General features: G+C 37.3%; 2 protein-coding genes across 3 annotated transcripts in view; both read right to left on the reverse strand.

The window, feature by feature from the left end:
• Positions 1-9,456, reverse strand: part of zgc:174863 (uncharacterized protein LOC100136852 homolog) — a 12,506-nt gene extending 3,050 nt beyond the window's left edge. Inside the window, exons 1-6 of one of the 2 annotated variants that reach the window (XM_024290261.2) lie at positions 8,880-9,456; positions 5,474-5,550; positions 5,073-5,402; positions 4,198-4,512; positions 2,665-2,781; positions 50-82 (exon numbers count right to left, since the gene is read on the reverse strand). In XM_024290261.2, coding sequence (XP_024146029.1) covers positions 50-82; positions 2,665-2,781; positions 4,198-4,512; positions 5,073-5,402; positions 5,474-5,540 — 862 coding nt within the window. In that variant the 5' untranslated portion in view covers positions 5,541-5,550; positions 8,880-9,456. The remainder of the gene's footprint in view (positions 1-49; positions 83-2,664; positions 2,782-4,197; positions 4,513-5,072; positions 5,403-5,473; positions 5,551-8,879) is intronic. The other variant, XM_024290262.2, reaches the window with a different exon arrangement.
• A 1,191-nt stretch (positions 9,457-10,647) lies between these two features.
• On the reverse strand, positions 10,648-26,951 carry jpt1a (Jupiter microtubule associated homolog 1a). Its single transcript, XM_024290103.2, has 5 exons — positions 26,718-26,951; positions 23,549-23,691; positions 13,313-13,410; positions 12,799-12,826; positions 10,648-12,389 (listed from the first exon to the last, which is right to left on the reverse strand). Exons 1-5 carry the CDS (start codon positions 26,771-26,773, stop codon positions 12,244-12,246), a joined length of 471 nt encoding a protein of 156 aa, XP_024145871.1. The 5' UTR covers positions 26,774-26,951; the 3' UTR covers positions 10,648-12,243.
• Between the last annotated feature and the right edge of the window lie 971 nt (positions 26,952-27,922).

A 27,922-nucleotide genomic window follows, 5' to 3' on the forward strand; every position in this document is an offset into this window, starting at 1 on the left:
AAGATCAGAAGCCAATAGCGGCACCAGGTCGGCCCAGAGATGAACCTACCCATAAGGGGTGTGGTGGAGGGTCTCCGCATCTCTGTAAAAGATGCAAAGTTATAGTGGTTCTACAGTTCCAGATTGTTCCTCATATGCTGCAGAAAGTTTTCCAAAGCATTGCATAACAGCAAAACTCAATATACCTATTTTCCCTGGAGGCATCTGGCTGCCATTGTGCCCAACCAGGTACTTTCCTGTCTTAAATAACCGGTTTGCTGCAAATGTTTTTCTTTCCTGTAAAGCTCTTTCCTCATTGCATCGCTAGCTGCTCAAAGTAAACAGATGATGAAATCTTTCGAAGCTGAAGCTGTTTGACAAAAGTTAGACCTTATGAGGTTTCAGTTCTGCTGAAGCATAAAACTGGGTTTTATTTATCTCTCGTATGAATTATGATCAAATCAGGAAGGATTTTTTTCCTAAGACTTTTTATTCGTCAAATTAAGTTTTCATTGAAAAAAAAGTCATATCAAGATATATTTACCTGAACATGAATTTTTTACAGTACCAAACATCAATTGTAATCTTACGGTAATTTGCATGCATAACTGTAAATCATTTGAAATATGGTATTATATTGTAATGGTGGTTCCTCCATCTCTATCCTACTTGATTCATACATGGTTAGAGAAGATGTCTCTGAACTGAGAATAGCAGAGGTAGGGACTTGAGTCACATGATTTGGACTAGAGTCATGAATTTGACCACTTTAGACTCAACTTTGACTTTCAAAGTTCTGACTCGTGACTTGAATCAGACTTTAATATCCATTACTCGTGACCTGGCTTAAACTTCAGACGTCTGACTTGGAAAGACTTGCTATTTTCCCCCAAATCCAAGGATTTAAAAGTATATTGAGGAATCCTGGGTCGCAGTCTCTCTGTCTGTTTGTTTACATCCTTGTGTGGTGTCAAATTAGTGCCATGTTGGATTGATCCAACAGTTCAACCAATCAAATTGCAGAAAAACATTGCCCCCACCCCTTGGGGGATGCATGAGCTCAAAGGCAATTTACCCAATATGATTGCAAAATACAGTTCACATGGTCTGTGGAATTAATATTACTTTGTTTCTTAAATGACTTGAAAAATTAGTAGTAGGACTTGTGACTTGATTTGAGACTTGTTGGTCTTGACTTGGGACTTGACTGCTTTGGACTTGGGACTTGTCTCGGACTTTAGGACAGAGAGTTGAGGCTTCCTTAAGACTTGCAAAACAATGACCTAGTCCCACCTCAGGGAATAGTGTAACTAAAGTGAGTCATGAAGTCAGCATCAATCATCATAGGATCTAGCGTCTCATCAAATCTGAACTGAGCATCTTTTCTTTGCTTAGTATCTTATGGTATATATTATATATTTGTTATTAAAGCTGTACACTGTAGTGACCTCCATGTCTAAATGGGTTAATAACTTAAAACAAACAATTCCTTTATGCTTGAGTGCTGCGTTCTTACAGTGTTACTAGCAATGTCTCTATTTTGAATGTTTCCTGGGTCTGCTGTAAAGAATTCTGTTAAACATCTAAAGCTTTCGTGCACAAAAAGGGAATTTTTGTACTGCTGTACCTGTCAGTGTGTTCAGTCAATCATTAAATTGTTCCTACTTCCAGCAAATGTTAACTTTAACTCAAAGAATGTTTCTTCCTTGTTTGAAATGATATAGGCATCTTTTAGAATCTATTATGACGATACACGAGAGGCTTCATTCGGACAAGACTGTATATCGATGTATGCTTTAGTTTTTACTTGGACTGAAAACATTAAAACTGACAATGTAGTTTTGGTTCTTATTCTGGCTTTGTGTTCAACTGAAGCAGCATTGATTTAGCCTGCAGGCAAATGTGTTTGAATTTAAAATAAACCGGAACCAGGCGATTGACCTAGAAACCTGTAGGAGTCAGGCATAAACAAATCTGTCTTTTTTCCACCTGTGTCAAACAGTCTTACTTTACAACAAAAAGAGACACACTTACCGTTTGTTTGAACAAAAAGATAGGGACATTTTGCAGTTTTGACAATTGCACAATGGAAAATGTTATTGTTTGAAGTGCGCAATCGTTTGATTTACAGGTTACCGACAAGCACTCTGTTCTACTCCAACTGTATTCCAGCACCTGTCAGACTTGTTTGCCCTGCCCTATCACCCATTATAATTCTCAAAAACAGAGTACACACAATAAAAAACCTTTTTACTCTCATGGGGCTCAAAGTAAGTCAGAAGATCCTTAGCTGTACCTGTCTTTTCTTCTGAGCTTAATACTTCTAAAGCATGAACTACTACCTTTTTGTAACACTTTTTTGGTCACATGTTCCTGGTTTCTTTTCCCTTTCACACTACCCAATGATTGAGCCGACTTTCACTGATCTTGTCTCTTCCACTTGCTTGATATTCTCACTATATCCTGCTGTACTTCATTCATCTGCCTGTCACAGTGGAAATCACCACCATCTTTGGACCATCAACTTCCTCCAATCCTAAAATAATTCTCAAGCACGCAATATGCTGATAAAACAGTTCCTCTAATCCTTAAGCACAATGCAGCTTCTTCTGAGTTTCTGCAGACACCTTCATAATAACAAAAAATAGTCACAGAAATTAAAAGTAGCAATGTATGTGGACTCACTTTGATTTCGCCTTCTGTACAACAGCAGAGCAAGTAACAATCCCACAATCAGAGAACCAATGACCACCACAGGAGCAATATATGTCGTCTGCTTTGTATTCTTCTCGCCTTGGTTTGCTGACACAAAAAAAACAAACAAAAAAAAAAGATTAGAACAAAAACCAGGGAATACGAATGTCCTAGAAAGTAGTTTGTATTGACCTGAAATCCTATGCCTAAGCAAAATATCAAAGGGTTCAAGTACATTTGGCTGGTTGGTGTAGTCTTGCTTTAAAAATCCTTGTGATGATGATTGAACTCCAGATTTTGTGTTTTTCAGATTGAGAGTAAATCTACCATCAAAACCAAAAAGATTTTCAAATCCGAGAACAATCTTGAGTGCACCCTGCATGCTTTGCTTTTGAAACCATTTGTTTTTGTTTTCTTGGTTTTATCTGTAACATTTTGCATGTTGAAACACGTCTTTGTTTTTCAAGAGAAATCGTTTTTTTTTTTTCTTTAAAAAAATTGACCTGTTTCTCTGCAACTCCTACATACAATTAACAACTAAAAGTTCAGCTGAACATTGTCACCCAATAAAATGTCTTATGAAACCAACACATTCTCACTCCCAACCCGTCACATACAGACGTTTGGTTGAGGACCCATCCGCATCAAAAAATGAGTCGTTGTTTTTTAACGTAATGTTTTTTGTCCCATTAAATTGTGGGTTCCCAAAATCCGAGCTGCAAATCAGAACCGGTACGGTACCGGGACATGCGCGCCCTTATATCGGTTTGTGTCTGGTACCAGTTCGGAACCAGTTCTGCATCTGGTACCTGGTACCTATTCGGGTCCAGTACCGCATCTGCTACCAGTGTAGGTCCAGTACCACATCTGGTACCGGTTCGGGGCTGGTTCCGCATCTGGTACCAGTTCGAATAAGGTACCGCGTCGGCTAATGGTTCACCCCCAGTACCACGCATGCCACCAGTTCGGGTCCGATACCGCATCCGTTACCGGTTTTGGGTCCAATACCGCATCTGGTACCAGTTTTGGCCCAGTACCGCGTCTGCTACCGGTTTGGGTCGAGTACCGTGGCTGGTATCGGTTCGGGTCCGATACCGCATCTGGTACAGTGTCGGGGATTGTGTTCTGTGCCAGGCTTTGGTACCGGTACCACGTCTCGAGGGTTGCGGGCCCTTGATTTTACAAACAGCCTGCACGCCAAAAAACGAGTTGGGGACAACCAAAACTTTAAAAAGTGACATGGAGGGTTCCTTAACCAAACATCAATATGTGACGAGTATGGGATGAGAATGAATTGATGAATCACATCTGAGGAAAAATATATATGTATTGTTTGGCTTTTATGTGTCTATAATGTTCTGGTTCACATAAAAGGTCATAAGATGTCTAGCTGACTCAAAGAAAAGTTTTCTGCTTCTAAAGATTAGAAATATCCTTTATTTCCTGTGCTTATTTGGGTGCAGCTAGACAGAGTCAGTTAGCTACAGAAGCAAAAAGAAATGCCAGCCACTCAAGTTGACCTACCTCCCGGGCTGCTTGATTCGGTGGGTTCGTAGATGACCTTATCCTCTTCATTTCCATTGCTGTCATAAACTTTGCAGCTGTACATATCAAAAGTCGATAGTGCGAACAACGGCAGCTGGCTTGAGATTTTAAACAAACCACTTTCCATCTTTGTTATCGTCGTGTTGGAGCTCTTTGTCCAGTCCTTGTTGTGTTTGTCAAACCAGCGGAGTTTACCTTCTGGGTATCCTCCAAAAGACTCACAAATCAAGGTGCCTTTTGCGTTTAAAACCTGTGTGTCTTTGGTTTCTTTAATGGTCGGTTGATTGTATTTGGCTGCAAAAATGAATAGAAAAAACAAAGATAGTTAAAATCTGAAGAATGAGGGATGGAATCAATACATCTGATTTATGACATCCAATAGGAAATTTGCAACTTTGAGGAATAAAACTGCAGCCCCTTAATGAAATTGTATCAAACTGAAAGGAAAAATAAAAATAAGCCTTTTGAAGAAAGCCCACAGACATTAGCTGAGAGGTTGGGAAAGCACCTCTATAATTAAGGCTGTTGCGTAGTTTATTTATTACGGCAAGATAAAGACTCATTCTATCCAACCCACAAACATACATTTTGCTAATGTTTAGTTAGGAATTTCCAGATGACCTCATATGAGTGGTCCTGGGGTGAGGAAGGAAGCCAGACTAACCCTGATGCTGTTTTCTCTCAAGGGATCAATGTTTATAACAGAGTGTCTTGCTTGAAGAGAACTCTCCCAGTAACATATTTCCTGTTTATCTACAGAGCAAATGTGGACTCTTCTGACCACAGCTGGAACAGACTCCACTTCCTTCCTGCACCCCTAATTTAAAGCTTGCGTAATTGTCTTTTAGATTCACCTTTCACTTTGAGATGAGTGGTCATCTTCCTGTCACCCCCATCCGTGACCACTGAGCACTCATACTCTCCCTCGTCTTCCACTTTTGTGTTGTCGATCAGAAGGGACACGTCCATGTTGTTTGGGCTCCAGGAAGGATAAGCAAACCCGAAGCCATCCACCTGCTTCTTTATGGTCTCTTGGAAAACCAGGAGAGGTTTTTCTTCCTGGTCCATCTTGCGCCAAATGACCAAGCGGACTTTTACATCATGTCGTTTTATGACACATTTCAACAATGACTGTTGGCCAAATTGTCCCACATTTATCTTATCACAGTCCATCTCCAAAAATGCTGTGGAGTACAGTTCAAATTGGTTTAACAGTGATCAATATACCATAACCTAAGAGTCTGACTGAACTTACAGTTAGCAACTCCGACAGTTATCCCAAAAGCATAGATCATACAGACGATGGTACCACTGGAGGCCATGTTTCTTGACCTGAAATAACATTGTGATAAAAGATTACAGCCAAACACAGTAACAACAGACAATCAAAGTCTTAAGTGCAAAGAGCATCCGTGTGCTCTCTAGGTGGGCCAACACGTCGACACTAATGGGTTCCAAGTAGTTACAGTTTTCTCCATAAACACTTCTGCTTTCTGAGGTCAGATACAGACCACTAGAATTGTAATTAAAAAAAAGTACATTTTACATTTGTTTTAGCCAGACACAAGTTCCTCTTTAATTGATTTTGTGAAATAAAGACAAAGCAACAAACACAAAGCTGAGCTCTCACACCTTTTTTTTTTTAATTTACTATCTCTAAAAAAAAAAAAAGCTTGAAAAACTACCACCAAAAAAAGCTGTCTGTTTCTAAGTAAACTCAACATTTTTTACATGACTGGTTAATTGACATCACATCTTTCTTAGTATTTCTTAGATTTTGTTTTTAAACAACAATCTAAAACTAAAAACATTATGCCCTGGAGTCAATGGAAAAACATACTTTATGAGGGAATTGTCTTTCAGCACGAGAAGCTTTCTTTATTCCTAGCCAACCAAACAGAAAGAGATGGTTCACATGTTCCAACATGTAGTAGCGTGCAGCAACGAGAATTAGTGACAGATTTCTTGCTATCAGAAACTTTTCTTTCCATCATCCATCCATCATTACATTAATTGAAAAAGAAATCTTTGCTTCCTTTAAAAGCTTTTTTGCCATGAATGGAAAGAGATGAATAAAAGCTGAGCTGATGAGAGTGAACAAAAAGAACTCCACTGACTTATTCAATGTGCAAGAACTCTTTATTGTGTCCACAGTTTTCTGCAGCTGTAAGTCATTTGAAAATTTTTGTTTAACATGCTTACTTTAACTTAAATGTAATGCTTTTTTTAACCTCATCACTGAGGTCAAAGTTAGACCAGATAAATAAAACAAAATGACCTGAAAGCTGAACAACAATAACATAGCATGAAGTCTTCCAGATGGCCTCACCCAGTCGGCTTCTATTTACTCTTGGTCATAAGGGTGAAACTGTTAAACACTAACAGGTTTAATAAATAACAACACAGCGCCACATAAATCGAACTTTCAATTTTTTTTCTTTTTGACAGGTGTAACTATTTTTTTATGCCTTTAAAGTTTTTTATTATAAACCCAAACAGACATGATGTAGGACATAAAAAGCTACATTTCCCAAAGTTAAATTCTTCTGTCATTATGAGAACTGTAGAAAATAAACAGCAGGCATCTCATAGGAATATCCCTCATTTGTCCCACATGATGTGAAAGACAGAATCACATGACCAGAGAATAAAAAAAAAAAAACATTTTACTGCACATTTGTGAGCTTACGTATCTGAAGCTGAGGGAGAAAGTCCACTTGGACTGATTGTAGAGGGATTTGAGAGGTCAAATAAAGAACCATATCCTCAAAACTCACAAGACCTAAGAGGAAGCAAACCTCAACCTCTTTGTTTGCTTAGCAGTAAATACATGTTTCCTGCTCAGATGTAGCCATTAAACCAGCATATGCACAAGTGTTGGACTAAATAATCTAATTTTGTGCAAAAAGTGGATATCTTGGCTACTCTCCACATGAATGAAAAACATTTCAACAATTTAGTGCTTCTTTCACTTTGATAGGAAGAAATTTTAAGTTTTCTTGAAAATAAAACTTTGATAAATAATAATAGTAAAAATATTACAAAGATTAAGATAAAAGCAAAACAACTGAAAATGCACTAAAGAGACTTTAAATGCAGCTTTTATCCACAATTAATCACAAATACTTGATTGTACTAAATTTGGTCCTTTTTTAAAATTGATTAACAAAAACACTTTAATTGTTTTAATGCTGAGATGAAATCTTCTTTCCTTTTCTGAATCTTTTTTATTATTATTCTCCTTTTCATTTATCAAAAAATAAAAAATCTTTTTTTTTAATAGTTCCTTATAATAATTGGCATTTTTTAATTAAAGTAATCAAACCCCTTTAAAAACACACTAATTAAAATTGTCTCATGAAAATTGAACCCATTTGATTTAAAGAGTAATGGCTTTCTCAACTTTTTTAAAAAATAACATTTTGTTTTTACTTGGATTGTTCAAGACTTAAGTATCACATTTGGAACAATTATAAAACTGCTTAAATTTGTAGTAGTCAATTATTTTCAGCATTTTAGTTCAAATTCAGATTTATTTCAACATCAATCTCTAAATTTCTATCTCATAAAAAATATATATATATATAATACTTCTATTTTACTTTCCTTTTTATCATGTTTTTTTTCTTTGCAAAAACTGTTGCTTAGTGACAACTTTACAAAAATCGGATTTAATCTCTCTAAAATCCCTCCAGTTTCTATCTGTGAACAGTCTCAACCACACTGAAGAACTGAAAGAAGGAATTTCGTTTAAGTCAAGTTTTGCATTTCAAATTTTATGTTTCCACTGCACCAAGATACAAAAAAAGCATTATGTATGCAGTCGCAAACTTAGATAAAATGATTCATTTCAACAGGAAATATAATTTAAAAAATCCAGTCACTGCAGCTGTTTCATCACTTGATGCCAAAAAATGTGCGTTCGTTGTCCTCATTTTTAAATATTTCCTGTGTGTAAGACCGCAGGGCACAAAGGTCCAAAATCAACATAAAAAAATCACTCAAAACAAAAGCATGTTCTGCAGTCATTTTTGCACAGCTCTGCAGATTTTTTATGCAACTTTTAACAGTAAAATGATAGATTTTAAATGTATGATTTTAAAATTGTAAAAAAAAAGCAAAGGAATAGCTCAATTTATTTGTAACAGGTTTTATCTTAAACATGCACGAATTTCTGGTAACTGGTTAATTTGTGTTTTAATTCCACTAAAACAGATACATTCATTTCACATTAGTGCCACAACCAATAATTGTTTGATGTTTAATGAAACAACACAGAACAGGTTATGTTAGTTTAGTAGTTTACATGTTTCAGGTTTATATTCCAAAACAAATCTCTTTTTTTTCTCCTAAAAATTGATGCGAGTGTCGCAATATGTTCGCAAACAGGCTGGAACCTTTGACGCAGAGGGGTCCAAATGTTCAGCGCCAAGTGAAAGTGAAGGCCAGGAGGGTCACAAAGACGTTAGTCCCATATAAAGCTGCTCTTGTTTGTCCTCGTGGAGAGCAGGAGAGAGCGCGTGCGGACGGAATGTTCGGCGACAGAAGCGCTCGCGCGGGGAAAACTCCGCGCGCCACCAGTGACTTCATCCGAACGCGACTCCGGTCAGCAAGGTGAACGCAGCACACCGACACAAAAACCCCCGAGAGGTTTAACTCACCGCACAAGCTCCTCAACAGCACAGCTCCCGCTCTCCTGCTGGAGACACGACTGTTCAGTCCCAAAATGACACGCCGCTTCTCAGCGACTTTCACTTTCGCTTCAGTACGGCGCCGCCCGCTTGGTTAAACATATTTCACTCCCTAGCCATCTTTTTGTTTTTTCTTCTAGTTGGCAAAAGGAACGTAGAGCCCTTGCCAGAATTGTTTACTCTTCACCATTGAAATATTAAACTGTCTTAAGAAAACAGAGGGTATTAAAAAAAAAAAAAAACGTAATAATCTTTGTACTCTTGAAGTTCCACTCCGATTATCTTTTGATCAATTGAAGGGCCGGCCTTTGGCATAGGTGACCTAGGCGACTGCCTAGGACACCATCTGTAGGAGGGGGCACATAATTGGATTGTTTATATAATATTATTATATATTTCTTTTTTATTTATTGTTAAACAGTTTGACACACCACCTGTTTTATGTAAAAATAAAATAGTGAGTAAAACAACTTAAACGATTGATGTAATCAATACCTGTCGCTGTCTGGGTTGGGGGAGCGAAGGGGGGCTTGCTGTTTACGCTGTTCGTACTTTAAAACTTTAAGGATGAAAAAAGGAAGAAGAGGAAACACCGGGTTAATGCAGAGGTTTGTCTGTGTAGCTTGTTCATTTCCCCGTACATGGATCTATTTGTCCAAAAGTGGAATGTATTCTGGTTGGGAACAATATACATTGTATGTATAAGTTCCCAGTTGGGAACATACATTTAATATACATTTAAAAACTTGAGCCTAAAATAGCTTTTCCGAGTATAAATGTATTCAAATCATGGTGAATCAGGAGAAAATTAGAAAATGTGACGTACAAGCGAGTCGGCCACAAGCTCCCTGCTCACTCTGATACTTCCACTTGCAGACAAATAGATCCATGTACGTCTGTGCTTTTAGCTGGCATCTGGCTCTAAACTGCACAGCTGGATCGCTCTGTCAACAAACACCTATTATATTGCTTTGGTAATGTTAGTTTTGGGGTGCGAGGGGCTGTAAGATAGAAGGAGAGTATGTAAACAGATGGATGATGGGAGATGAGGATGGGGTTGCTCTGCACCAACAGCCCCGTCCCGAAAATTCACCCACTTAGAGGCTAATTTCTGCAGAAACTATGTCCTAGAAAACATGTTTTTTGGGGTAAAAACAGGATAATTAAAATTAAAAGAAAACTTAAAGGTTCTGCTTTCATTTCATCAAGGTGAATATTCAAATCTGTTTGCTTAAAAACCCTGGAGCACATTCAGTTACCTGTTCAAGATTGCATTCATTTTTGCAAGAAATTTACATTTTTCACATACAGTACAAGAACAATGACAATGAAAGGGAGGGGTTATACGAGTTCTCTCTTTCAAGCAACTATATTTAATGTTATATAATGTTTAATTTAATATTCAATGTGATTTGTATGTACTTGATGTACAAGTCCAAACATGTTTGGGTTATAGCTACTGTAATGTATCAAGAATTTTCTTTTATTTTGTTTCAAATCAATGTATGTTTCTATATCTAAATTAGATTACATTTGAAGGACCTTCCCTAAAAACTGAACTTTACCTCAGTTTTTATGTCATGAAGAAGCTCCTTTTTAAAAAAAAATAAAATAAAAATAAGTGGCAACTTCTGTGATTTAAAGTTTTAATCAGAAGACCTTTTACTGCCCCACTAAGTTTTTAGGCCCTTAAGAAATTCAATCTAACAATCAGAACTGCACACAATGACAAAGTCAGTCTTGATGAAAACAGATTTTATTTCCATATTTGTGCCATCTTTCCATGTCAGATTGTTTTGTTTTTTGTTCTTTTTTGACTTACATCCAGCAACTGGACATGGAATAAATGCAAACAGACACATCTTACATGAATAAAAAAAGAGACCATGATAAAACACCACAGGAAAAAACAGGATGCACCAGGAATCTTTTCTGGATTATCTTGGAGTGACGGCTTCTGTGTGAATCAGGATTCAACAGAACAGAGGGCAGAGGAGTTTTGGCTTAAAGAGTCACACACATAAAAATAAAATAAAAAAACGTACAAAAAGATGTTTTTAAGATTTTCCGATGCAAGTTTATCAAATGTGTTTGGGGAAAAGAGGAAAGTAGGCTGGGCTGTCATTAAGGTCACTTGTTAGATCCAATAAGAGTTTACCAGAAACACAAGGGACCAACAACATTCCGCTGAAATGTTCCTCGTCTTTTTCCAAGCACGTGTGCTTTAGAGAACTCTACCTAGAAACACATGAGCCGTTTGAAAACGGCGATGGCACTACAATGTCAAATTAGTGACCGAAACACTCAATCGTCCACTTGCAGTACTGGTCTGAACACTGTTTACGTCTTCAAGAAATGATGTAGCCTTCATTCAGATTAGCAAGACAGAAAAACGTTTCCGCTTCATGCAACAGTACAATTAGTCCACAAAATAAAACAAGTTAAATAAGAAGAAAGTCACAGTTCTGCTTTGTTTTTTTGTCTTTTTTTTTGCACATTCATACTGAGCAGACATGCATGCGATGTCAAAATTAAATACTTGCACAAAGCAAACTTTTCTACTTTTGCTTGTGTTGTTTGAACTGCACGAAAAAAACGACTTGCAGCTCTTTCGGGGGCATTTCTGAAAATCTGTTACAGAATTCTGAACCTTTCCAACCTTCTTGGCAGGTGTATAAGCCGGGTTCCCGCCAAACGCATGTGCGGAGTGTGTGAGACACAGCATGAAATCGAGTCGGCTTCATCAGAACAGATTTGGGTTATAAAAAAAAAAAAAAAAAAGTACAGTAGCAAAGTCTACAACTCCACCCAATTCAAAATTCTACAATAAGTGAGTTCACCTGTTAAGGCTAATTGAATTTATAAATTTTAGGGGAAATAGTTTGAGTTTTAAGGGTTTTGGGAGAAAAAATGAAGCTAGCCTTTGTGTTTTCAAACTGAGTACATTAGCTGCAGTTCTCCCGCAGAATAAAAGCAGCTCAGTCTTCTCTGACTCATTTGAATTGTTTCAATTAAAGCAGCACTGCTTCACATTCGCTCTGCGTCACAGTTTGGCGAGACCCGGGGTTTACGTCAGGAGAAAAGGCAAACTTTGAACCATTTTATTAGGAATACATAAAGTGCTTTGGTCAAATGAAAGAATAAAAACAGTACAAAACGGTTTCCAAAAAAGAGGTATCAAAACAATGCACTTGGGGTTATGGAGGAAACTGGTTTCTGCCAGACATCAGAGGGTTACTGCGGTAAGACAGAGAGGAACGCTTGTTTTTGGGGACAAAGAAAAAAAAAAGAAAAGTTCAGAGATGACGGGTGCTAAAGGAAGTTTGGGGGAGTTTCAGCCCAGGATGAGGCTGGACTTGCCTCCAGGGGGATTTCTGCGGCCAGATCCTGCACCTGCAGCAGCGTCTTCCGCTGGTGGAGGCTCCTCCAGCTGCTCCGGTCCAGCGTCACTCTCTGCACTTCGGCTTTCTGAACACAGATCTGGATAGGCATTTCAAACTCGTTAACAAATATAAAAGGATATGTGCTACAATGGAATTTCCTTAGGGACACATTTAGCCATTTTTTTCCTGCAGTTTTATTTTTATGTTTTGGGTGGAAGGTTTAATCACATCCTTAGACACAGCTCATCCAAAAGAATCCAAACCACAAATTAAACAGAACCATCATGGGGGGTTCCTTCTGCTCTCAGTTGCTTTTAAAATGCCAAATTATCAACAGTTCCAAAAGACGAAACACATTTCTGTGCAGCTGGATTTGTCTCAGACAGACACACTTTTCTGCATTCTTACTGCTGAGTCATCACAAATTAGAGTTTATGAAAAAAATACACATATATAAATAATCATTAATTCAAGCTTTAACAAATGTTAGGAAAATAAGTGCTTACCAGCATCACGTGCAGCATTCTCTCCATCCTAAAAAACATTAAAAAAAAAAATCAAGAAACCTCTTTCACAAATTTAAATATCCACTGTTAATTTCCTAAAAATATACAAGGAAATGCTTTAAAGGAACATGGAACCATGGTTTTGATAGATTCTTTGAGGTCTTTAAAACTAATGTCATCTATTATGTCCACATAAAGACTTTACACGACTTATTTAGCTTACTTTGTGACTTCCCTTTATACTAATATGTTACTGATGTGTGTACAAATGACTAAACTGGAATTAAAGCAACTATAAACCAAAAAATAAAATATGGAAAACATTAGTAGTCACATCTAAACTTCTTTATTTTTTTGCAAAGTTGTAATGAAAAAGCCATGATGCCACATGACAATGTGAAAAAAACATCCTCATTCTAAAATGACTCAAACTTATGCATCTTCCACCAACATCTGTCTCACTTCCAAGTTTCATTTCGGTATTTCCCATGAAACCTGATGACCATGATCTTACATTGCCAAAAGCCTCTCCGGTATGATTGATGCCCTGGTTGACGCCTCTTCTCAGGGGAGCGGATGGTTCACCGCACAGAACGCCTGTGGGCTTCCCACCTGAAAGAGAAAGGCATCAGATGTTACGGCGCTAGGAGACTTTCATCCAGTGAAGGTACAGCGAGTTAGATTTAAGCAATGTGTCTGCTGGATAACAAGCAGCACTAAAACCAGAAAAGCTGACGTTGTTGACCAGAAATGTTCCAGAACCTTGAATGAAGTATACAGCTTGAGGTTTGTTCTAAGTTTTATAGCCGTCTCCTGAGAGGGATTTTTTTTTTGTTTGTCCTTCTTGACATCTTGAAGTCAAAACGCGCTCACCTTTGACCTCCTTCTGAATTTCATGTAAATGGGGTACATATGTTTTGCCTGAGGAAAAGCTGAAACAGTGTGTTCAATGTGTAACTTGTAACTAAAATGGAGGAAACTTCATCATACTAGGGCTGGGCGATATGGCAAAAAAAGAGAATCACGATTTTCACGAGTTTTATTTCACGATTTCGATTTTAATCACGATTTCTTTAAAATAAATTCAAATTAACAAAAATTGAATTATAATGACTTTAGTTGAAAGAAGTAAACACATTTTGAACAAATATTTATATGTATTACAAGCATTGATACTGTATATATTACTGGATTGGCCCATGCCTATCCGCTGCTATAGACAGAGACGTGCGTGTACAGGCGCCATTGCTATGCATTGATTCATGGCAGCAGAACGCTGCTATTTCAATGGAGGACAGGCAGACAACAACCACAAAAGACCAGAAATTAGGAAGATTGATGAAGTTTAATTTCATGAATGACTGATAAAGTTTAGTAAAGTCCTTTCCCTATTAAAAACATCTCAAAGTGCTAAATAATAATAATAATAAAAACACCCTTCACCACATTTTCAAATGAAACTAAAACTTGTATTATTTTTGGATTACATAAATAAATATCAATTGCTTCAATATTTTATTTTCAAATAGAAAATGTCATTGTACTTTGAGAAAAAGGCTCCAGCTAGTATCTTAAGCTGATACAAAAAACATTTTTAAAACTTGGATCATAACATCAAATAAACCTGCCAAACTGTTAAGATTCAAAACACATAATAGCAGTAAATGGTGTGGCAGGTTAAAGTTTAAATCCACAGCTCCTTCACTAACATCTGCTCTCTGCTGTGTGTATGTCACTGAACAGAAAGCTAGCGTTAGCGATGTTTATTCTAGCCGGGCTTTCTCCGGTCCGTACGACCAAGAAAGAAGCTCAACAGTGACGCCACGGATTAAGAAAATTATGTGCAAACTCACTTACACTTCTTACAAAAAAAAAAAAGAAAAAAAAAAGAGCGACCGACAATAAGATATAGGCTCTTAAAGTAGCTAGCAAAACAATGCATCAACGTGCGTCTTGACCGAACATTTTACGTGTTTCCTACATGAATTTCCATCACTTTTTGTGCAGGTTGAACGTAAATATGTGCGATTAACATCCGCCATGTTTCAAAACATGAAACATTAATAAAACATACAACGAAGAATAAAACTAGCATGCCTCCCGTGAGTGGCTAGCACCCACTTTAGCACACAGTTCCTAGCCTAATTTCTCTCTATTAAAATGCGATTCCCGTCCTGTGATGATTCCTCTCCAACGGATTATTTTGTTGTCGAGGTTTTTGAAATCGATTGCAAAACACTGCGTCTCCTTTTGTGCTTCTTTTGTACTTTTTCAGACCTCCGCCATTCATTACTTGAGAAGACTTGATGCATAATGATGGCGCACGTCTGTCACACTGTATGTCACGTGACTTCCAATCCAGTAATACATGTCATTGATTACAAGAAAAAACACTGTGGAGGAGGAGAAGCAGCTCAGATTTAAAGTCGCAGGCAGTCAACAAGCTTTTGCCTTCTCGCTCTTGCAGCTTTTCGTAGAAGATCGTGATAAAACAATCTCTCAAAAAATCGTCAGCTTTGGAGATCGTAAGATGATTTTATATAGTCATATCGCCCACCCCTGCATCATACACTCATTCTTTTGAGAGATTCATCTATATATGGTCTGCATGTTAAAGTCCAGATTGGAGCTGAACTTCATTTGTTGCCTTTATTACATTTAATTTTGTAGCAGAGCTACTAAAGAGACAACTGCTAGAACTTAAGGGTAAAATGATCCACTCAAAAATTCAGCAGAAAAAACGAGATTTATGTTTAGAAGAGATTCAGGCAATCTGATGTGGCCTACATCTGATCAACATGGAAACAGTATTTCTGTTTGCCTTTCACTTTATCACTCTGTGAACCCCACATTGAGTAGATTTTTCATTTTCTAATGAATTCAGAGAAACTGGACTTTCACAAGGTAATAAATCAAATGGTTTCAGTATTTTACTGTGAAAGGGCTCTTCAGCTCTGACTGAGCCTCCAGTGTTTCATTCATGTCACTGAAAAAAAGCTGAAAAATGGTCCAAGAGAAAACAACGCTGAGAAAGTGTTGGCCTGACAGGTCACTGGGACAAAGTCTCTTTGTATCATTCTACTGTTGTACTTTAAATGAATTATAATTTGGTTGTTTTGGGGTCATGAAAAAGCCACACTACAGTAGGTTTCTTCACTAAGCAGGGCAAACTGGGGCTTTGTAATTTCCCCTTCAACCCTAAGGGCATCGGACAAAACAAAGCTGGTCTGACCAAAGACTTTTTAAATGGACATATTATCATATTATTTTACCAGATTGCATTTGTGGTTTAGTGAAATCTCGGTTTGAAAGTAGTTTAGTTGGCCACATTTGTAAAGTTTTATTCTTTTTTTTAATCATGTATCACACTGATCAACTACAATTGTGTTTTAAATAATTAATAAAGCTACAGTTTCAGCTTTAAGATTTTCCAATACTGTCTAGTAATTTGTTGCTATTGAGCTGTTTTGATAATAGTATTAAAAAATTATATTGACAATCATTGCAACAAGATAACTGCTCAAATATCAGGCGAGGAAACAATTGGTTTAATTTTTTTTTAATTCCGACTTTAAGAAAGCAAAACCACGCGGTAAAGTAAAACAGAACTGTATGTGTTTAACCCTTGTGTTATCTTATAGGGTCCAGATGACCCAGTCTTACATTGACGTGTTATCCATCCCATGACAAATGTGGACAAAGGGGGAATGGATTTCAGGTCTGCCACGGACACAAGTAAAATTTAAAAAACATTGAAAAAAAAGTTCAGAGCACTGTCTTGTGGGGTCCAGGTGGCCTGAATCTCAATGTCAACATGCCTTGGATAGCACATCGGTTACAAAAAAGTCTTCCAGTATTGCTTTTTTAGAGCCACAATTGTAAGTGGAAGAATGGATTGGCTCTGCGTGCAAAAAAGTCAGGAAGTTTCAGGTAACATCAGCCTAATCCCTCATTATGTGAAAGGACCATACCATAACAACATTAAACATGCTGCGGAGTGCTTCATCACTCCATGGTGTTGTGCAAGGCAAAAAAACATAGTTTAGCCAAAATGTAGAAACAAATGACATACAAATGAAGTTTGAAGTATTCTGCTAAAGTTGCCTGTTTCAACACTACTTGGGAAAATATCTGGAAAACATTTTACTCCATCGCATCATTTATAGGATACAAAAAACTGATTTAAAATAGAATGTTCCACTGAGTCACACAAGACAGGGATTCAAATTTTAGACCATATCTCCCATCTCTCTGTACAAACCTTACTCATTTGCATGAAGGTCTTTTGGTTACAGAGTTCCACAACATGAGCTCAGAGACCAACTAGGAAGCCAGAAAGAGGACAAGGGTTTTTTCACCAAAAATTAACCGACTAAGCTACACAGAGACACAAAATGGTTTATTTTTGGTTTGATTAAACCAGATGAAAAGTCCCATTCACCCTGCCTCTCTGCTGCTGAACTTTGGCCCTAACCAAGCCGCCAGGAGCAACGTGGGGTTCCATGTCTTGTCCAAAGATACTTTGACACAAGTGGGCATGACAGGAACCAAACCTGTGATTCACAGCTTCCCCATCCCAGAGAAAAACCTAGAAAAAGAATTGAGTAATTCATGATTGCTACAAAAAGATGAGCATTAATGCAGTCCATTGCGCTAAACTTCCATGTTCAACAAACGCTAAAGCTGTTTTAAGGAAACAATGTGGCTTTCAAAAGGCTAAGAAACAACAACGGATTCTGAACAAGGATGAATGACAAAACTATTTCTACAGATCTGATAAGAAACCTGTTTTTCAACACATTTATTGTTGTGACCATCTTGTCTGGATCTAATGCCATTGAGCCTTAAAATTGATAGGACTGTAAAAGTAAGTTAGACAAGTTTAACCGTGTGTGGAACTCGCCCAAAGTAGAAGTCAAGCAGACAAAAACAACAACAACGATGAGGGTATATGGGGGGTATATAAAAATACATAAACATCACACTCCAGTAATCAAATTAGTTTGTTAAATAGGCCTTCACACATGAACATTTTGCTGGTTTCCCCATTTAACATTGGAGTAAATGGAGTAAAGTGGTTTCTTGGTGAACTGAAGTCAGTTTTAGGTACTTGACATTTGAGTTTCAGCTTCACAAACACTAAAACAACTACTGACCACTGAGATTTGTATCCCATTTAATGCCAATCCTCATAGTCCAAGTAAAACATGTTGGGCTTGCTGTAAAAATGTCAAAATACATAATTCTGGATCTGGCTCAACTCACAAGAAAGTCAGTGGATTACACACCCCAGTACATCAGTTCTTTGTAATGTTACTTTACATACTTTCAACGTCACACCTTCAAGCTTTCTCAATCAGCTTTTTTTTTCATCAGCTCCTAATTAACAACGATTTGAATAAAAAAAAAAATTCAGAAATGCAATTTTGAGCTTCATTTTCTAAATATGTCATCCATCATGAGAAAAATGAGCGAGTTGGGTGAGAGTGGGTTGCTTGGCCTTCTTCCTTAGGTATCAACTTTTAAAGCTTTATTCCCACTCACTTTCTATAAACCAGCAGTTCTTCTGTTTCAAATTTTACAAACTGGGAGCTCAAATAAAAACAGATGTTCTACAGTATAGTTAGTTTGTGAGAATCGAGATTTCACAATCACACTTTCAGCCCTTCTCTGTGCTCTTTGCAGTGTTCCAGTAAGTCAGAACATTACTGTATGTAGCATTCAAGGTTTGTTATTATTTGACCAACAAATATATTTGCTAAAAAGTACCTTGAAATGCAGATTAGCACCTTCTATGCCACTTTAAGTGGATGTTGATAGATGTTGGGGGCTTGTTTTTTTTTTTTACCATTTCTGTATGAGAATACAAAAATAAAAAAGGAAATCTAGGGCCTTTCAGTCCTCACAATTATTAGCTTTTATACTCAAAGTTAGACTGAGGTCCATCTCTCAAAATGGAAATGTTATGTCACCTTGCTACATGGCATGCCTGCCAACAGATGATCAGGTCCAATGAAAAAGCATGAACAAAAACAAACACAAGTTAAGCTACTTACTGGTTAACAGGAATCAGTGGAATGCTTTTTGGTCAGTTTACTAAAGCAATGTTAATCCTTTATTTTTTTTTATCTTAAAAATCTAGTTTTCAGTAAAGCTCATTAAAGGTTTCTACGCAGACTATTGGCACACATTACTGAAACACATTTGGTTATTTTCTAGAACGACATTACTTCAGTGTTCATAGAAAAAGTTTTTCTGGAGCTGCTTCACTAAAATATGCTGTTGATCATCTTTAAGCTTGTAGTAGTGGCAGATCCACTTAAAAAAAACACACAAAATAAGAAAAAAAATATATTTTTAGGGTAAATTTCTAGTGTAGAATTTCTGAGAAATTTTCATGAATGTATTATTAATTAAATAGTTTTCTGTATCTACTGAGCTAACCTACTTAAAATAAAATAAAGAAGTAAAGAAAAAGGAAATGAGAAGAAGCACATCTCTGTTCAATGTTGAACTAAAGAGGAATTTCTAAATGTGAAAAAAGTCAGAGGAAGAATCCGCTCTGACAGCACTGCCCCCAGTCTAACACCAACACCACACTTCTCCACTGAGCTAGCGGTGATCAGCAAGAAAACTTTCATTTTAGATGCATAATACGTATATCTTCCAGTTGTGTCCCGTCTTCAATAAATTCCACCTTAAACAGGTGTTACTTTAGATGCAGGGCTCCTTTAACACACACACATACCAGTCGGGCACAGTCGTGCAGATGCCGAGTGTTTTTATGTTGTCATGAACTAGTGTAGTGATGGACGGGGCTACTAAGGGCAGATGTATGGTATGTTCATCCATCTTAGAAAAAAATTGATGTTTTTTTTGTTGGGAGAAACTAAGACGTCCAGCTCTAGGTCATTAAATGGGCAGCACCCAAACGCAGCAGCAGGCGGAGCTTCAGGAATCAAGTCGTTTTTTATTCCGGGTAGGAAAAAAAAAACTTGAAAATAACCAATATTTCATAACTAATTTGTTTTTAGTGTTCCACTGGAAATATATGATCATATATATGGATATAATTTACTCTGAAAGGCTTAATAAAATCATGTTATGGCCCCTTTAAGAAGCTTCGAACTCCAGCTTGAATTTGTTCATAAATATTCTACATTTTAGGGGGATTTTCATACATTTATATTTGTGTATGTTAAATTTAGCAAAACAAAGGATTATATTTCAGCAGATTACCGTATTTTCCGGACTATAAGTCGCACCGGAGTATAAGTCGCAGTAGCCAAAAAGTGCATAATGAAGAAGAAAAAAACATATATAAGTCGCTCCGGAGTATAAGTCGCACTTTTAAGAGAATAGTCCAACATTTATGAACAAATTCAACAAGCCCGACGTAACGTTGCATTTGACATCAAATGCGATTCATGCGTCAAATTCGGGTCTGCTGAATCTTTTGATGTGCGTCTCATTTAATGCTCAATGCTTGTCCAAAAATGTGTTCATAAACTAGACACTCCCATTGGAGAAGCTGTCTGAAGTTTTTAGCCTCATCGCTACATGATGGAGGCTTTGGCTGTTTATCTCATTTAAAATACACAGATGATACGGATGATGTTGAGAGGTTAAGTTATTTATTTTAAAGAACTCAACAAAAGCATCTATAATCATTTCTCCACTCTGGGTTAGGGACAGCAGTTTTTTTGTCTTTTTCTTACGGCGATGGTTACCTTCTAGCCTGCAGGAGCTGCATCTAAATGACAGTTTTTAGCTGCTCTTCTGTCTGTTTATAACCCAGTTTGATCTCTTGTTGTCCAGCATTAGCCCAGGAAGAGAAAAATAAAAACAATAATAATAATGTCTTGATGCAAATGAGAAAAACCTCATAACATCCATGAGGAGAATGATTAGATTATTAGGAACGTTTGTTTAGAACGTAACTTCTTCTTCTGCGTTTCTGACAGCAGTAGATACTGATACACAAACCTACGGTGCCCTCTAGTGGTTGTTATTGGGAAACAACCGCCAAAAGGCAACCGGTTTAAGTGGGGAAAATAACAAATATATGAGCCTATTTATGTCTAACAAAATCACATATAAGTCGCTCCTGAGTATAAGTCGCACCCTTGGAAAATCTATGAAAAAAAGTGCGACTTATAGTCTGGAAAATACGGAATTTCAAATGTATTTTCTAATTTGATGCCAGATATGATGGTGTTTGAAGAAAATTTCTACAGTTGTGGGAAAAATATTTCTCAGCCTATTATGTAATTCTTCAAAAAACATTAGTATTTTGGAACAAAAGAAAAAAAAATGTGGTTTTGATATTATGATATACATCGTTATTGGGTGATATGGAAATAAACTATATCAGAATATGAAAAATTCCATGTCGCCCAGCCCTACTTGAGACTTGGCATCCACATATGTGGACACCACATTTTGGGTTATGTTACCACAGCAGTTAATTATACTTAACTGGGGCCCTGTGACTGCTTGAGTAGAGGGTTAGCTGAAATATTAGCTCGGGTCTCAAGAGGTTAATGGAGGTGACTACGCAAATGTAACTAAAGCAAATGTACCTCTGTTGAGTAACTATACAACTTAGAGTACATTGTTTGGCTAATAAACTCAAAATGATCCCCTGTGTGGAACTATGGGTGCTCTGAGGAGCTCTTTTAGTCTGAGACTTGACCGCTTTGCTGTAGGAAGTAGCGCTTTCACACATCTCTCTTCCTGTCAGCTAGTAGACTCTAAAATACCTGAACAAAAATAATTATTGCTATTAAGTGTATTTTTAGCCTAATCCATTATCTATGTGCAGTTTTTAGTAGAGCTATGGTAACAAGGTAATTACCCCAATAAAGTTGAATTCTATTCTAGTTGTGGTCAGAGTGGGGTATCTGTAGTAGAATTAATAGTAATACTAGTCATAGAAATAGTAAAGTATTCCTTTATAAATGTGTACTTTTTGATGAACACCGAAAAACGTGACTAAAACAAAATACTTATTAAAGGCTCTAGGACAAAATTTCCAGCATACAGACATCAGCATATTTTGAGACAGCAGTAAAGTTTTCTGAAATTCCCCTCAAAATACCCCAGAGAAAACATAGTATCACTTGGAAGGAAATGTCGGTTTCATTACCACTGAAAACATATTTGTTCCTCATAGCTCACAATGTTGTTAGCTTTTTTCCTGTTTTTTTTTTTTTCGTTGTTTTTTTCTGAATTACTTTTAAAATGTTGTTGAGTTCTGTCCTTTACAGTTTTTCTGTCAATAATCCAGTCAGAATGTCAGCTGCTGGTGTTTACTTTCTCAGCTTTCAGTCACCTATGTTTGCTTTACTCCTTTATCTTTGTCCTTCAGTCCACAGCCTGTTTTTCCAGTCCGAATTTAGCTCCTGATCTTTTTATTTCCTGTAAATTAAGCTTTTGTTTGGATTTATTCAGATTAAATTTGTTTTCATTCGTGCATTCATCATCCAGTTTGGTCTCACTTCTACCTCTGTAGAAACACTTTGTAACAAAAATTTCACCACCATTCCATAAAAATGGGGCACAAAATAATTTCTACACATGTGTTACAAATGTTATTTGACTAAAACCATAAAGCTATTTTATTAATTCTTTAGAATTTTGTCAACTTTATAAAAAAGTGTTTTTAATATGGGTACATTTCTATTTTAAAGGTGTCTTTTTCCACCCTCCCAACACTTTCTTCTCACACGCAAGTGTTAACACCCACTGCCATTAACATTTATAGCAATGCTGCGTGCATATGGATTACTTAGCAACAATAACACACCTTTAGTCATTTTAGCTTCAGCAAGTCATGATCAAGATTCATTTAAACTTAATTAAAGACTTACTCCAATGAAAATAGTCTTTTTTACATGTTCTTGTAGCATTTTTCTCATTAAAAAATGACCTATATAGGAGAATTTATGATTAAATAAGCATTTCTGACTATTTTTTTGATTCAAATCGGGAGGAAATGAAAACCAGATGCTTGGAAATGCTCAGACTAATGACCCAGCAACTGAAATAGGAAAGTCTCCTCTCACCCTGCGTACACCCTGACCCTGACATGATGAGAGTTTAACACCCTCGCTCTTGTAATTTTGGCTCAAAACTGTAAAGCTGAATTGATCCAATATTGCTCGCCATTGTTGTTGAGCCGCTAATGTTAGCTTGAGGCTATAAGCTCTCAGCGACTGGAGGCTCATCTCGTTCTGTACCAACAGTCCCGCCCACAAACCAGAATTATTGTTTCTAATGAGTTACTGGCGCTGTACAGATAACAACAAAGGCTTGGTGTGTGGGTTCCAAACCATTAAGACATTAAAAAACTAGAATCTTAAAATCAATCCTGAAGCTTACAGACAGCCAGTGCAGAGACTTCAAGACAAACGTGATGTGTGCTCTTCTTCTAAGTTGGAGTTTGATTGACATCATAAAATAGAGACACTGTTGTTGATCAACAGACAGGAAGGAACTGGTTTATAGTGAAGAAATTCTTTCATTGCAACACAATTTTTTGGCCTAAATCCCCTTTTGCAGCTCCCAGAGGGAATTGGCATTGAAATTATGTGTTAATTTTAATAAAAAAAAGCTCCCATTCCTACTTTTAATTTCACTTTTTATAGGAGTCACAGAAAGCCAGTTAACAGTTTAGAGACCTATTATCGAGGTCTCCCAACAGCCGGAATGCTGCTTTCATTGCAGGGTGAGGAACAGTAATCTGTACCTGGGGGGTTGTTCCTTCGATTGGCATATGGGTCTTCCGGCTCAGCAAAAACACTGGATGCCATCTTGTTTTTCCGGACGGGTGGCTTCTCTTCATCTGCGCCGAGTGTAATGTTGGAGCCGCCACCAGGCGGGCGCAGAACCCTGAGAAAAGAGAAATGGAATATAAAATCTGTTTTTCCACGATATAGGTAAGTCACTGTTGCAGGTAAAATGATGAAACTAAAACATATTAGGAAATTAAGGTGAAACACCCTGGTACAGTTAACAGAATCAAACACGCCTAAGAGAACTGTCTCACAATCACAACACGTACAATTTCTTCAGAACTCCCATTCATGCTTTAATATACAATATTTTAACATCAATACATCATTTTTTTATTAGGACGTTTGGTTTTTCCTTTTTTTCTTTTTTTTTAGAATATTTGCTTTCAAAATCAACAGCTAAATACTTTTGAAAATACCTCCTGCTTAGTTTGACTAAAGTACTTTAATGAGGTAAAGATAAAACAGCATGTAAACACAAGAAATGATAAGTTAGTCCTCATCCAACATTCATAGTTACAAATTTCTCTTCTCTACGTTTCTTTCTCGCCGTGCTCTAAATAGATCACGAGGTAAACCATTCAACAAATGGACAACAAAAGATTTTCTGTAGCAATTCTGCTAACAAAGCCAGAGATTAAATGGGCAAAAAATAAATATATTTATGAGACAGACGTCTGATTAATTCTGGGTTTGGCTGTAAGAGTCTTTTGCAAGGGCTTTGGACAGAGGTATGACTTTTACGTCACTAATAAAACCACTTACTGACAGATGTATGAAGGAAGTGTCCCTATTAATGAAAGGAAATACAAGAAAGACCAGTTTAAACTTGTAAAATAAATAAACATCTTTAAAAGTGTGTTTTTCTGTTGGCATCCAGCAAGAAACTGCAACAGTTTCACGTAGCAAAAAAATGTGATCTGAGCTGCATTCTGATGCAAGATTTATAAGTACGTAAGTTTGTTAATACAGTATTACAGTGGTTTGGAGTGTATTATGAGCACGCCTGCGTATTTGCAATAACTGGTTAGTCTTTCAGCATTCTGGATGAATTTGAACCCCTCAGCTTTGCAGAGTTATTGTAATTCAGCCACATTAGAGGGTTTTAGAGCATGAACTGCCACAACTAACCTCTCAATCAGTCGGGTAAGAGCTTTAAGTAGGTCACTCTACAGTCCTCATTTTGTGTCTAAGCAAGACAAATTTGCTGATGTGTCTGTTGTGCATGACTTCAAGTTGAATCAAAGCAAGTGGACTTCAATTCTTCTGCATCCACATTCATGAAACCACAGAGGGCGCGTTCTCGAACACACGCTTTGTTTCCCCTCTCGGGTTAATGCTCAAACTGGGCCACAGACAGAAGTAACGTTTGAAACATCCGTCAGGAGTGAAGTACACCACATCGGGAGAGATTGAATGATCTGGTGAACCCAGACACGGAGACGTACTTGCAGGTGCCTCTTTAGAGCTCTCCAAAACATAGAAACCCAAGCTACTCACTCAACATCATCCATGTTTTCCATGATGTGGCAACGAATGAAGATTGTTGGCGGTTGATCCGCAAAAAGTAAATTTGAAGCGCGTCAAAAGCGAGGTGATAGACACAAATTTGATGTGCAAATAGCGTCCGGTGTGAATGCAGCAAAAGAGTAAAGAATGCTTAAAAATAGTTTTAGGAATACCAAATAAGTCTGGAGTATACCCTAAAATACAATTTTCCCCATGTGCTACTCCCCCTTAAATCTTTAATAGCACAGTCCAAATTATTTTTATTACCAGCATTAATTGTTTGTTGGTGTCTTTTGCAAATTTGGGAACATTTGTTTTAATAAAGAAAACGTTTCAGTGAGTAATGCTTTCGGCTTATCTCTTCAGGGGTCGTGACAGCAAAGTAGCTATCCCTGCTTCAAACAGGTGATTTAGCAGAGACTTTTACGTTGTATTCCCTTCCAAACACAACCCTGTATTTCTATACAGGCTGGGGACCGACACAAGTAGAATTGGAGTCAGGCCCTCTTGTGGCTACATAGTTAGGCACCTTATGACACACTCGATGAGGCATTGCGTGTTCCACAACATCTGCGCAACCTTACCATGACTGTTTTTCTTTAATCATGGCAGAGGAAGAATATAACAGATGATGTGCTGGAAATGACAGTTTTTCAAAAGAATAGTGGAGCAAAGGGATCTCCTCTCTTCTGTTTTTCTTATTTTTACAACATAGTTAGGCCAGATTGAACGTCTCAATCTACCTCAAGCAACTCCGTTATCCATTTGTTTAGAATACGACGATTTATATATATATATACACACACACACACACACACATTACATATGTTTGTCTTCTTGGTCATCAGTATCAGCAAGCTAAACAACTAGCTTTTACTGAGAGAAAGCTAATATTACAGATTTGCAACTCTATCACCTGCAAAAATTGTTAACAGAGTTGCACCAAGTTTGTAATCAAATATATATTGCAATTTTTAAAAATGCACAATTGATCTATAATCTGAGATAATCAAGCTTTTGACAGATTGTTACAATTGTTTTATGAACGTGTAGCAGAAAATCATATAATTAAAGGTTTACTTTTCATGAATTTTGAAGCCCAAATGTCCTCCAATTCTGGAATGACCCATAATATAGAACCTGCACTCATGCTAGGTGGGGAGCAGCCCTCGCATGGATGAGACTCAATCATCTTCTGATTCTGCGCAGACCCCACCCAGTTCAACAAACCGACCTTGTGTTTTACACGTGGAATTAAAGGAAAACTGAGACAAAAGAAGACATTTGTAAGGCCCACGACGCTATACAGCCTCGTTTTCCCCTTAAACGTCCACGCCTAATAACAAAGGACACACACGAAGAAGCATGGAGATTGCTAGCATGCGATCAAAAAAGAAATGTTCCATTAAATGCATGAAACTAGGAGGCATGGTCTGTGGCTTTATCCTCAAACCACATCCTGTTTACTCCCAAGTTGTTGGGGATAAAGCTAGCACTTAGAAAAAAATAACTCCACCTGTATGTTTCTGAAGCAATATGGTTTAAATAAGATGCTAAACTTGGCTACATCATGATTAGCTAACGGGTTCATTTCGGTCTAAGGACATCTTTTACCTGGAACTGTTTTTAGCGCCGGGCTCCATCCCTTGAAATGTCGTAGTGGTCGTCATTTCTTTCTCTTTTAATACTAAGGATTATTTATATACTATAAAACAGACGTAACTAACAGTTGTGGTGGGGGGGGATTTAAGATGCCATTATTGTCTGTGCTGCTAGCTAACAAACGTCAGTTCTTTGCATCCACCTGCCTCAAAAACGCACAAGAGGAAACCGGATTGATGGTGACTTCCGGTTTTGTTTTCAAAATAAGGTGCGCCAACGCGTCAAATGCTTGTGATTTTGACAGAAAAAAATTAACGCATAAAGTGATTTAAATGTTATTCAACTCAAAATAAAAATGTCTTCATCTTAACTGCATCATAAAATGTGTGAAATGGATTATTTTTGCTTTTAACTTCCGGTTTTTCCCATCCTTTTTTCATGCAAGTCTTTTTTTGCCTTTCGGCTGCTCCCCTTTAGGGGTCGCCAAAGTGAAAATAAAAGAAAAGAATAATTAAATTGAATCAGAAAATATATAAAGAGTAAAGATGAGCTTAAAAAATAAAACAAAATTTGTTGTTAAAAAAGTAAGAAAAATAAACAGTCATGTATTTCTTCCCTGTATCCACGAACCTCCTCTGTGGTGTTGCTCTAGAATAGCACCTGCTTTCTGGAAATGTGATCCAGCCTCAACCTATTTTTTTCTTCTTCATTTTTTTCTTAAATCAATGAAGTCACTGTCCCTACTATCATCCCCAAGCAATCTCAATCTGGCTCTCCTTTATTTATCATCTCCAAACATCTAACATGAGCGGTTCCTTTGATGTTTTCATTTTGATCCTCCTCACTTTTCGCTCCGTCTCCTGTTTTTTTTTTTTTTTTTTAGAGCCACTGAGCTGCTCTCACAACAATGTTCTACACTTTTCCTTTTTGCTGCCACTCTTTTGTTACGCATCTAAAGTCTTCTCCCAGTTTTATTCTCTTTACTTCTTTCCCAGACACTCAATTTCTCTGCTGACTCCAAATAATTAAAGTCCTCCACCTTCTTCAGGCCCCCTCCCATTCCACTTGAGTCCATCTCATTCACATTCAGATATTGTCTTGCTGCATCTGACCTTCATTCCTTCTCTTTCTTTACCTCTCTAGATGTTCATGCATCTGCTTCCTGCTCTCACGTTAGATCATAATGTCATCTGCAAACATCATGATCCATGAATACT

Source organism: Oryzias melastigma, linkage group LG1 (assembly GCF_002922805.2).
Source record: "Oryzias melastigma strain HK-1 linkage group LG1, ASM292280v2, whole genome shotgun sequence".
Lineage (NCBI taxonomy): Eukaryota > Metazoa > Chordata > Actinopteri > Beloniformes > Adrianichthyidae > Oryzias > Oryzias melastigma.

What these genes read in the sequence shown, in the direction of transcription:
- jpt1a (XM_024290103.2), bottom strand. Translation starts at nt 26,773, where the DNA reads ATGACGACCACTACGACATTTCAAGGGATGGAGCCCGGCGCTAAAAAC. An exon ending in GGCGCTAAAAACAGTTCCAG is followed by an intron (nt 23,692 to 26,717) that starts GTAAAAGATGTC and finishes CTCTTTTCTCAG; the next exon opens with GGTTCTGCGCCCGCCTGGTG. An exon ending in TCGAAGGAACAACCCCCCAG is followed by an intron (nt 13,411 to 23,548) that starts GTACAGATTACT and finishes TTTCTCTTTCAG; the next exon opens with GTGGGAAGCCCACAGGCGTT.